This window comes from Myotis yumanensis, unplaced genomic scaffold, assembly GCF_028538775.1.
Source record: "Myotis yumanensis isolate MYYU_CA2020_CCGP unplaced genomic scaffold, mMyoYum1.0.hap1 SCAF_6, whole genome shotgun sequence".
Lineage (NCBI taxonomy): Eukaryota > Metazoa > Chordata > Mammalia > Chiroptera > Vespertilionidae > Myotis > Myotis yumanensis.
Genome location: NW_027223757.1, coordinates 38,284,812 through 38,297,640, shown reverse-complemented (window position 1 = coordinate 38,297,640; position 12,829 = coordinate 38,284,812). Strand labels below are relative to the sequence as shown.

Genomic DNA, 12,829 nt, shown 5'->3' with positions numbered 1-12,829 from the left:
TCCAACTTTTAGGGTAGGTTTGAGAATTAACTGAGATTAGGTATGTAAAGCACCTAGAAAGTGCTTCAGATATCATAAATAATTCATACTAGCTATTGACTGTTATTAGTAACTCCACCCAAATCTCAGCTCAGACCTCATTATTCAGGGACACTTCTCTGTGTAGAGCCAGAGTTATAAGCCATTCCTCTACTCCTTCATGGCATCCCCCTTACTAAACTCTATTATTATTTGTTTACTTAACAGTATCCCCCAAAACTGTAAGTAGTTGAAACATGTCTACTTATTAATCACAGTATATTGGCACCTAGCATAATACCTGGCATATACATAGTAGGTGCACAATAACTACTTATTGAATTAAAATAAAAATAATTTAAAATAGTAATTTTAACTCAACTCCAAAGTTTGCTAATTACCCCAATATCCAAAAGAACACATGAAAATATACTTTATTCCCACACAAATAACTCTGCATTTTCTTTTTTTTTTTTAATATATTTTATTGATTTTTTACAGAGACGAAGGGAGAAGGATAGAGAGTTAGAAATATCGATGAGAGAGAAACATCAATCAGCTGCCTCCTGCACACTCCCTACTGGGGATGTGCCCGCAACCAAGGTACATGCCCTTGACCAGAATCAAACCTGGGACCCTTGAGTCTGCAGGCCGATGCTCTATCCACTGAGCCAAGCCAGCTAGGGCTCCGCATTTTCTTTTACCAATTCTCCCAACAGGCTAACAAAGGTCAGAAAACAAAGATAAAGGTGAAATTGAAAGCCAGATTTAAAAGCAAACAAGGGCAGAAGGAAAAGGAAACAAAACACCTAGGATATGTTATGCCCCTTGTTAGATGCTTTACTTGTAGCATCTGGCTCTATAAGCCAAAGGGAGGAGAGCAGAGGCTCAAGACAGAACCCACAGATTGATGAAAAAAATTACCACAACCAATAAAACCCTGGTCTAATTTCCCGAGCCAAAGCAAAGGTGGAAACAATAAACTGCATCATGCTCTGTGACCAATTTTTTTAGAAAGCATGTTTGGTTCCTCTAAAACAGTGGTTCTCAACCTTGGCTGCACATTAGAATCACCTGGGAATCTTTTTTAAAATCCTGATTTCTGGGCCTCATCCTCCGGAAATTCTGTTTCTCTGTTATGGGGTGGGGCCACAACATTAGTAACAAAGAAACAGAATTTCCAGAGGATGAGGCCCAGAAATCAGGATTTTAAAAAGATTCCCAGGTGATTCTAATGTGCAGCCAAGGTTGAGAACCACTGCTCTAAAAAGATAAGCATTTTCACTATATAGAGTCAGTAATTAGTTAACTTGTGAAGTCTTGTATTTTTCTTAAGCACACTTTAAAAGTTATTTTGGAAGCAACTTTCAGAAATTAAAGTATTACACAAAGACTGCTTAATTGTAAAAGAATACTTCAGGGTTAAGTAGCAAAAAAGGTTTTGATGTTTCTGACCTTATCTAAATTGTTACCAGTATCAATGTAACCCTTCCTTACTTGAACATCCTTGAATCTGTACTTCCAGTTAAGTAAATCAGTTTATTAATCACTGAAGAGAATTTCAAAGTTGGTCTGCTGTTTTTTTCTTGAAAACTAAGGTTCAAATACCTACAAAGTGTTGACCAAAGTCCAGAAAAGAAGAGATTGGTAGGTCAAAAATATTTGCCTTTTAGTTTCACATCATTGAAGAACTCAACACCAAAGCCAAGATTTCCCTCCCTCTACAAAGGAACTAAACCAGGCAAAGTCTTAAAAAAGAAAATCTATTTAAACCTCCTGAAGTTACACAAGTAAAAACTATCATCATCATTTTAAACAAGATTAAGACCTGGCCAACATGGCTCAGTGGGTGAGTGTAGACCTATGAACCAGGAGGTCAAGGTTCAATTCCTGGTCAGGGCACATGCCCAGTTTGCAGGCTCCATCGCCAGTGTGAGGAGTGCAGGAGGCAGCCGATCAATCATTCTCTCTCATCACTGAAATTTCTCTCTCTCTCTCTCTCTCTCTCTCTCTCCCCCTTCCTCTCTGAAATCAATAAAAACATATTTATTTTAAGAAAAAAAAAAAACTGGTTCGACTTTTACTTATTTCCTGTTAGGTTTTTCCCCTCCTATCTACTGGATAGATAAATGTAGGTAATTTACAAGATACAGTCCTCCAATAATGGCAACTCTTTCACCTCCTCTCAGTTTCATGTAGTATTATCTCTAAACTAGAGGCTCAGTGCACAAAATTCATGCACTTTGGGTGGGGGTGTCCCTCAGCCCAGCCTGCGCCCTCCCCCAGTCCAGGAGTCCTTGGGGGATGTCTGACTGACAGCTCCCCCTGTGGGAGTGCACTGACCACCAGGGGGCAGCTCCTGCATTGAGCATCTGCCCCTTGGTGGTCAGTCCACGTCATAGCAACCGGTTGTTCCGCTGTTCTGTCGATTTGCATATTTGCCTTTTATTATAAAGGATTGATGACTTAGGGCAGCAGTTCTCAACCTGTGGGTCGCCAACCTGTGGGTTGCGACCCCTTTGGGGGTCGAACGACCCTTTCACAGGGGTCGCCTAAGACCATCAGCAAGCACATATATAATTACATATTGTTTTTGTGATTAATCACTATGCTTTAATTATGTTCAATTTGTAACAATGAAAATACATCCTGCATATCAGATATTTACATTACAATTCATAACAGTAGCAAAATTACAGTTATGAAGTAGCAACGAAAATAATTTTATGGTTGGGGGTCACCACAACATGAGGAACTGTACTAAAGGGTCACGGCATTAAGAAGGTTGAGAACCACTGACTTAGGGTGAAGATCCAAAGCCTATGCTCTAAACCGGCATATCCCATAGCCCAGTGGTCAGCAAACTGAGGCTCGCGAGCCACATACGGCTCTTTGGCCCCTTGAGTGTGGCTCTTCCACAAAATACCATGTGCGGGCACGCACGTACAGTGCGATTGAAACTTCGTGGCCCATGCACAGAAGTCGGTATTTTGTGGAAGAGCCACACTCAAGGGGCCAAAGAGCTGCATGCGGCTCCCGAGCTGCAGTTTGCTGACCACTGCCATAGCCTCACAAAATCAAATAGGCCGACTCTAATTAAACATGGTAACTGCCTGTTTAAGCAGATAGGCCTGCCAAAACAAAGAGTAACTAGGTCTCCAATCCACCACTTCTAGCTGTATGATCTCATTCAAGTAACCTCATTTTTTTAGTCGCAGTTTCCTCATCTGAGAAAAAGCAAAAACATCTACCTTGAAGTTAATATAAAGCTAATGAGATAACTTACAAGGCCCTAGCACAGCACCTGGCATACAGTATGTGCTCAATAAACTTTATCACATGAAATTCAAACTTGATCATGTCACTTCCCTGCTTTTTTAATAATCTTTTAAAGATTCTTCTATGTCTTTAAGACAAAAATTCTAATACTGACACAAGATGCACAAGGTTTTCCTTTAAGATTTGACTTCTCTTTCTCCCCTTCTCCTTTGAGTCAGAAGCACACTCTCGCCTTTCAATTTGTAAACAAATCTGTTCAGACACCTCTCAAATTTACTATTCACATCTTAACCATACTAAGGTCACAATTTCTTTACAGATACATGTTTTATTCATTATTATACACCTATTTTAGATGATACCTAGCAAAAAGTAAACACTAAATATTTTTTTATTGAAACCAATTACTTACTTTATTGTAGGAATAATATTTGGCTGGGGCTTTAATAACCGTAAACGATACCACATACATCTTCCATATACTTTTCTGATATTCTTTAATCGAATTTGCTCTGTCAAAAAAAAAATAAGGGGATAAGTTAAACCATTTTTCACAGTAAAGGCAAAACCAGAGTTAATACCATACTAACCTTCATTACCTTGCTAATACTTTATTGGCCAAGAAAATACTGCCTATTTAAATAACATTTAGGATAATTTCACAAGATAGGTTAAATTTTCTGCCACTTAGAACAAATGATCTATTTGGGAAATTTTATTCAACTACCAGGGAATCATTTTCCATGTGAGGCTTAAATACTTCTAATTGAAATATGTAAAAACTAACTTGAATCCAAAATACTTAGTCACATAATCAGTATTTTCTGAGATATTCTCTCCTCCTTTCCCTTCTACTATAGAAAGAATAAAAAGTATAAAGTAGTTGAAGTATGTGGTTTATTAAGGAAGCTAGGCAGAAATTATATTCTTCAAACATGAAAATAATTATATTAAACTAGAAAAGTCACCCAAATCCATAAGATGTTAAAATGAGTCCATATAAGTTATGACAAAAGGCATTATTTTAGTCTCCAGGAAAAAATTGAAAAGAAATTAAACCAAGGCCAAAATATCATGTAGAGTTTTACTATAATGAAACTATAATCACTTGGTTTGGGTAATACTCCCAACTTAAAAAAAAATATTTTAAGTTTTAAAATAAAATACCCTTTCACAAAGATGGCATGCAGAAAGCAAAGAAAGAAGACAAGGCCGAGAAGGCAGGTGCTATAAGGCATCCACAGCCACACACAAAAAATTATCCACATGTTATTCACCTTCTGGTAGCCCAAGACATTCCAAAAGCAGCCCAAGTATCCTCAAAAGAGCAACAAGCTTGACCACTATGCCATCATTGGGTTCCCCCTTAGTACTGAAGTCAACCATGAAAATAGAAGACAAAAACACACTTGGGTTCACTGCCAATGTCAAGGCTAACAAGCACCAGACCAAACAGACTGTGAAGAAACTCTATGGCAGCCCTGGCTGGGTGGCTCATAAAGTTAGTTGGAGCACCATCTCATACATCAAGATGTTGCAGGTTCGATTGCCGATCAGGGCACATACAGGAGGCAACCGATTTGTGTTTCTCTCTCTCTCTCCCTTCCTCTCTCTCTAAAATCAATAAAAACATATCCTCAAGTGAGGATTAAAAAAAAAAAAGCTCTATGACAATGACACAGCCACAGCCACGGTTACACATTACTCAGGCCTATTGCAGAGAAGGCATATGTTCAACTGGGTCCTAACTATTTAGGATGCTTTGGATGTTGCCAATAAAACCAAAGTCATCTAAACTGAGTCCAGCTGGCTAATGCTATTAGGAAACTACAAAACCACAGTCTTTAAATGAGATGTCAAATAAGTAAAAGAACTTTATAGATAACAGAATGTTTCAAAGCCACCATGTTAAGAAGTCCAACCGCCGTAACCGGTTTGGCTCAGTGGATAGAGTGTCGGCCTGCGGACTCAAGGGTCCCGGGTTCGATTCCAGTGAAGGGCATGTGCCTTGGTTGCGGGCACATCCCCAGTGGGGGGTGTGCAGGAGGCAACTGATCGATGTTACTCTCTCATCGATGTTTCTAACTCTCTATCCCTCTCCCTTCCTCTCTGTAAAAAGTCAATAAAATATATAAAAATAAATAAAATAAAATAATAAAATACCTAAAAATAAAATTAAAAAAAAAAAAAAGGAGTCCAACTATCCTGTTAGCACCATGCTTTGAGAAAAGCATCCACAAGGCAGCTATATGACAGGAGCTACCAGAACCAGATATGGTAAAGGAGGATCCATGTAGTTGAAGGGGAGGTGGCAGAAAGGGAAATATGCAGGAAGACTGACTAAATAATACAGGAGTGAGCAAAAGTGGGTATACAGTTGTTAGTATACAAAACAGTTTATTCTTGTATATTATTACTGTTAACCTACTTTTGCCCACCCCTCTAGAGATAACTGGAATCAGTTTTTCACTGTCAGAGAAGGCATACACACACACACACACACACACACGCGCGCGCGAGCGAGCGAGGCCCGGTACACGAAATTCGTGCACGGGGGTGGGGAGGGGGGGGAGTGTCCCTCAGCCCGGCGTGCACCCTCTCCAATCTGGGACCCCCTCGGGGGATGTCCGACTGCCGGGATCGGGCCTAAACCAGCAGTCAGACATCCCTCTCACAATCCAGGACTGCTGGCTCCTAACCGTTTGCCTGCCTGCCTGCCTGATCACCCCCTAACTGCTCCCCTGCCAGCCTGATCACCCAACTGCCCTCCCATGGCGGCCTGATCGCCCACAATTGCCCTCCCCTGCTGGCCTGATCGCCCACAACTGCCCTTCCCTGCCATGACCCACCTCCTCTGCCAGGACCAGCCTCCTCCGCGCGAGGCAGCGGAGACGCCAGGACCAGCCTCCTCTACGTCGCGCAGAGCCATGCGACCCCCAGGCCTCACCATGCAGAGTGGCCGCTGGGCCCCGCTTCTGCTGTGCACACAGCCATCTTGTGATGACGTGAGGGCTATTATTAGTATAGATGTGTGTGTGTGTGTGTGTGTGTGTGTTATTGGATTAGAATTGAAGGTCTCAGTATGAACTAATATTTTTTAATACAGAAGTAGCTCAATACACATACATACATATTCCCTAGCTCTATCTAATAAGTGAGGCTAGAACACTGACATCTCAATAGTAGTGAGCACACCTAGCACCCAGATCTTGGCTTCTAGATATCTTTCTCCATTAAGAGGAAGGGATCCAAGTATCTTCCCACAAAAACATTACAAAAGAGAAAAGAATGATTTCACAGTGGGGAAATAGGCTGAATAATTCCCGCCCCCATTCCCCCAAAGATGTCTTCATCCTAAAACCCAGAACCAGTGAACATATTAACTTACATGGCAAATGGGACTATACAGATGTGACTAAATTAAAGATCTTGAGATGAGGAAGTTATCCTAGATTATCTGGGTGGGCCCAATATAATCACAGTGGTCCTTATTAGAAGGAGGCAAGAGGACCAAAGACAGAAGCACTGATAGGGTCTTGTGCAGGAGGCAACCAATCAATGTGTGTCTCTCACATCAATATTTCTGTCTTTCCCTCTCTTCCACTCTCTCTAAAAATCAATGGAAAAATATCCTTGGGTGAGGATTAAAAAACAAAACACACCAGACAATCCAAATTCAGGTTCATTCTAAAAATAATCTTTAAAGTCAAGAAAAAAGCTGAAGAATTGTGCTGCACTTAAAAAAACTACAGAAACGTGTCAACTAAATGTAATGTGTAATTCTGAATTGGATCTTCTACTATAAAGGACATCAGTAAGGTAAGTGACAAAACTTGAATGGGATCTGAAAAGGAAATGGTAATAATGTTAACTTTCTGAATTTCATAATTAAATTATGGACATTTCTGAAAATACCACTGGTGATTTTTTTATCTGTATTTCATTAAATTAAGCCTCCACAATCTCCCATTTTCAGGCACAAAACCAAGGAAACAATTGATAAGATTATAAGAACAATGCTGAAATCTATTAGCCAGAGAGCCTGATCTATTCAAAGAAATGATATTCTCCCAATGTCTCTGGCCAAGAGAAAAAAGTACACATGGTTTTCAGCCTCCACAGTCTTGTACAATATGTACATTATGTCTCACTCTTCCAATCCAAAAATTAAAATTCTTAACCTTTTAAGAGAAATTTAAGTTAGTCAATAAGTATTACAAGGTATGGTTTATCCCACAGTACAATGACATAGACACTTAAAAGAATAAAAAAAGCAGTTCACTTTTTAAACTTCCAGTTTATGAAATTACTAATTTCATGGCCAGTAAAAATTATGTTAGTAATATCATTAACATATGATATAGTTTCTTTAAGAAATTATCCATATTTATAGAAAAGGGAAATTACAAGGTCATAAAACAATTCTGTAGTTTAAAAAACAGCATAATAACATAACATATTATGATTGCTCTCAGCAGTTGAACGTAAGGTTATATGTCTTTGGGGGTAGTTCAGGTTTAGGGGGGGATGCCATTATGGTTGTGCCAACAGTGCCTTTCCTAAAACAGTCACATCCATCTGGCCATGCCATGATAATCTGCCAAAGTGTAGTATAACTGAATGAACTCAGAGCACCATATTCCTAGAACCCAAAGAGCTGAAAGAATGGTTAGCCAGGTCTGAAGTCTTCAAACCTGCCTGCCTGTTTACCACAAAAATTTCATTAAAATCATGTACTTTCTTATAGATTTCTAATTTGGCATAAAAATGTTTCATCGTAAGTTTGAAGAGTTGCAAAAGATGCCATTTCTGACATAAAGTTGACATTTTAAAATAAAATAGTTCCATTGCTGTTAAATGTACCAATGGCATCTAAAAACCATAGTAATTTCATACCACCATCATCCATTTACAAAAATTCATGAACAAGCCCATCATTCTACTTCCCCCACATAATTGTATCCTAACCTACTTTCACCCTGGTAAGACATTTCTTATAACACTGACACATACTTCTTAAAATTAAGTTTTTAATCCCTGTGACTACTACGGTTTTCCAACTTTATATTTCAAACATTTTCAGGCCTTCAGCATAGCTAAAAAAAATATTAAAATAAACACCCTTCACCTAAATTCACAGATTTTGCAGCTTTGACTTTAACTCTAGCTCCCACTTTCCCTCCCCCTCCTTTTTATCTGAATTATTTTAGAGCAAGTTGCAGACATCAAGACATTACACCTATAAATGCTTTGGCACATATCATCAAAGACTTATTACATATCATAAGTTTATACATCATACTTAAGTTTAACATCTATAAGGTTTTATGTGTTAAAATATCTGACACTACATTTATGTTATCAAGGCAACATAAATATTACAAGTTGATAAATTATTAAAATAAAAGTAAAATATGTATGCTTTCACTAATAAGCAACTTGTAAATATTCTATATGTCCAAAAAGAGTTAAAACTGTAAATACTATGACTTATTTTTAAAAACAAAAAGTACACTTTGGCCCATATGGCAAAATATAAAGACAAAGACAAAATGGCTTTATCTTCTACTTTAACCATATTTTGCCAAAACTTAAAGTTGCAAATTACCTTGAATCATTCAATTTATAGAAAATATATGCTGTGTAACCTAATTGGCAAAAGCAGTCCTCACTGTTAAACCAATTAGGCAAATGAAACTTGGTCAGAAAAGTCTGACTTCATTTTTCAGTTCAGATAAATATATCTATAAATTTTTATATTTTGAGGATTAAATTTTAGGACATGCCTTTTAACAAAGATTATTAAAATTAAAGCCAAATGATATACAGATAACCATTTATTTAAAAGAAAAAGATGTTCCACATTTCTCTTTTCAAAATTCAGAGTCTCTTAAAACTATTCCTAAATCCTTAAAAGGATCCCAGAAAACAGTACCAAGAATCAAAAGTTATATTCAATATTCCAAAAAGTCTAAAAACATTATACATCAGTTTTCTAGCTATCCAAAGTCTATCTGCAGTTAGTTGATAGATACTCACCAATATGATACTGGCTCACTCATTGTTGGGACAATCAAGCTGGGGAGCTTGATAACTATTTTAAAAGACCAAAAAGCCAAGCAGCAACATCAACAAAACAAACAAAAAAACAGCCCCCTCTTCCTCCTAAAATCTCAATGGTAGTTAGGCATACTTAGAGATCATCTGAAGGCAATAACAATAATAATAATTTCCATAATTATCCCAAGGAGGTAGGTATATCTCACAATTACAGTGTTATCTGTTACTGTAAGCAACCTCTGTAAAGACCACTTTAAAAATACAGCAAGTAGCTACATTATGGAGATTAAAAATGCTGTAGGTTATCTAAAGTATGATCAAAATACCTAATCTATATTATAAAAACCCAGTGGCCCTAACGCTGTAACGACCAAAGACCGGTCACCAAGAGGCTGTGTGCACAGCAAGGCACACGCGGGTGGGCGGGGACTTGACTCTGGGTCTCAGGGGAGTCCCGCGGTGCGGCAGGTTCTGTGGTCCCAGGTCTCGTGTGATTTCCCACGGGTCTGGGTCTCACGTGATTTCACACACTGGGTCACTAGTGTTACATAATGACACACCTGTGGCTTAGAAAAAAATGTCCAGTGATTGTATCATATTCAGAACCCAAGTCCTATACCCCAAGCAAATGTAAACAAAACATATACACTGAGTGGCCAGATTATTATGACCACCTGACGTTTGTAGGCAAATTAGCTATAATTTCACGCTGAAGTTGCTAGAGGGCCAGACCATTATAAATAGGGAAGCAGGTTGTTTACCACAACAGTAGAAGTGATTTTTTTCTGAAGATATGGGTAAACAACACAATTTAACAGTCTTTGAACATGGGATATATATACAGTATAATGTATTCTGAAATTTCTGAAAAGAACTATTTCCTTGCCAAAACCTGAAGTTGCAAATTACCTTGAATCATTCAATTTATAGAAAACTAGAGGCCCAGTGCACAAAAATTTGTGCACTCGGGGGGTGGGGGGGTCTCTCTCAGCCCGGCCTATGCCCTCTTGCAGTGTGGGACCCCTTGGAGGATGTCCACCCCAGTGTGGACCCTCACCCCATGGAGGTTTGGCCAGCCTGAGTGAGGCGCTGATGGCTGTTTTTAGGCTGGCCACACCCCCTTTAGGATGGGGGGTCCCACTGGGGTGCCTGGCCAGTCTAGGTGAGGGGCTGAGGGCTGTTTTCAGGCTGGCCAAGCATCCTGGCAATATAAGCTCCCAGCCTCTCCTTTTTTTCTTTTTTTTTTATTCTGGGATTTATTTACCTTTTCTAATTGAAACAGATACCTGAAACCTAATGTGTCTGTTCACCACCCTTAATTATAGATTTTGACTATATATATATATATATATATATATCCCATTCTTTATTCACTGTCACATAATTTTCCATTTGAGATTTTACAGTGTTTTATACAAATTCTTTATATGGCCAAGTATCCAATTCCTGCCACCCCACCCTGCTGCATTTTACTCATAAAATTGGTTTGGCTCAATGGATAGGTTTGATTCCGGTCAAGGGCATGTACCTTGGTTGCGGACACATCCCCAGTAGGGAGCGTGCAGGAGGCAGCTGATCGATGTTTCTCTCTCATCGATGTTTCTAACTCTCTATCCCTCTCCCTTCCTCTCTGTAAAAAACCAATAAAATATATTTTTTTAAAAAAAAGAATGTTTTCATCTCATTAAGAAATGCTGTAGTAAGTCAGACCTTGTCACTTCTCTGCTTATAAACCTTCAATAGTTTCCCATTGCATCTAAAATAAAATTCAAGCCTCTTACTCTGGCTTACAGATATGATGCATCCCAGCTCCCTCTCTGACTTTATCCCAGATTATTCTCCTCACCCGCCACATGCCTGCCACTTTGGTCTCCCTTGTTCCTGGATATGTACACTGTTTCTTGCTTTACTAGTAAAAGATTTTATACACAACTGTTCCTCAAGCCTGAAATAGGCTTTACTCATCCAATTCATGTCTTTGAATAGCTGACTCTCCTTTGTCACTCAGCTTGAAGAAACGTTCTCAGGAAGATTCTCTGAATACTCTACTTCTCTACACAGTATTTATCACTATCTGGTATTTTTTATTGTTTATATGTAGTATGTCTCCCCCACATTAAGATGTAAGCTTCAAAAGAACAGGTATCTCATCTATATTGTTCACCCCCATATTCCAGTGCCTAACACAATGTCTGGCAAATAGGAGGTGCTAATTTGTTGAATGTATGAATTATCTCATTTAGGACACTCCCCTATCACCCTGGGGATATGTATGTATTATACTTTTTTTTTTAAACGCTCCGAGAGGTTCAGTAACTTGCCCAAAGTTACAGATGGTATCAAAGGATTAGCAAGTAACCACTAAAGAAGAGATAGGAATTGTGCCCAGGTTTAAACTCATAAGCGTGTATGATTAATCACTATTTTAACTGCCTTCCTCTACTAAAGGAATAGCTAGATTGTCTAAAATACAGTGTCCCTGTTCTCATTAATTTAATCACACCTATCCTAACTGTATATTCAAAGCAGAAAATGTAATATGTAAGAAATCCAAGTCGCCGAAACCGGTTTGGCTCAGTGGATAGAGCATCGGCCTGCGGACTGAAGAGTCCCAGGTTCGATTCCGGTCAAGGGCATGTACCTGGGTTGCGGGCACATCCCCAGTAGGAGATGTGCAGGAGGCAGCTGATCGATGTTTCTCTCTCATCGATGTTTCTAACTCTCTATCTCTCTCCCTTCCTCTCTGTAAAAAATCAATAAAATATTTAAAAAAAAAAAAGAAATCCAAGTCAAAAATTTTAAGAACGAGAGGTAGCTAAAAACAACTTATCAGATGATACCTCTAATAAAAAGTCGAAATAGAATTTTACAAAAAAGAAAGTGCAACAAATAAAACTGCTGCAAGGACTTCAGTTCTACTTGCGTGGAACAAGGCAACACAGCACATAAATTTCAGGGGGAGGGGGACGGCAAACCAGTTCTTTCTTGTTTCTTTTTTCTCAATTTGCTATAAAATGTCAAAGTCCAAAAGAATAGCAAACACCCAGTTTATTATAAAAGGACTGTATCCTCAGAAGAGTCCCAGAAGTGGAATTATAAATTTTTAAATATTTTTATAGCTTACAAAAAAAAAAGAACTATACATTCTGTTGTGCTCTGAATATAATAATTTGTGTAGTTATCTAATTATAATCCTTCCACTCCACCCTGATTACAGACTTACCAAAACAGGACTATATTGCATTCATCTCTATAGGTGTCTGCTGCTCCTAGTACAGGCAAACAGTGAAATGTTCAACCAATAACTACTAGATTTAACTAAACAGGCAAAAATCTAAAGCCAAATGATTTGAAATCTATATGAGAAAATTCCTCCATCCATACTGACACAAACACAATTCCACAATGTTAAGAGAATGAACATCACTTTTCAAAGAAGCAATGTGATGGTGAGGTGGCAACATTTCTTATC

The 12,829-nt window shown here is 38.5% G+C and overlaps 1 protein-coding gene across 1 annotated transcript in view; it reads right to left on the bottom strand.

Annotated features, from left to right (window-relative positions):
- The window catches only part of SEC63 (SEC63 homolog, protein translocation regulator), a 71,936-nt gene that overhangs the window by 51,166 nt on the left and 7,941 nt on the right, over nucleotides 1-12,829 (bottom strand). The window contains exon 2 of the mRNA XM_070417982.1: nucleotides 3,710-3,809. Coding sequence (XP_070274083.1) covers nucleotides 3,710-3,809 — 100 coding nt within the window. The remainder of the gene's footprint in view (nucleotides 1-3,709; nucleotides 3,810-12,829) is intronic.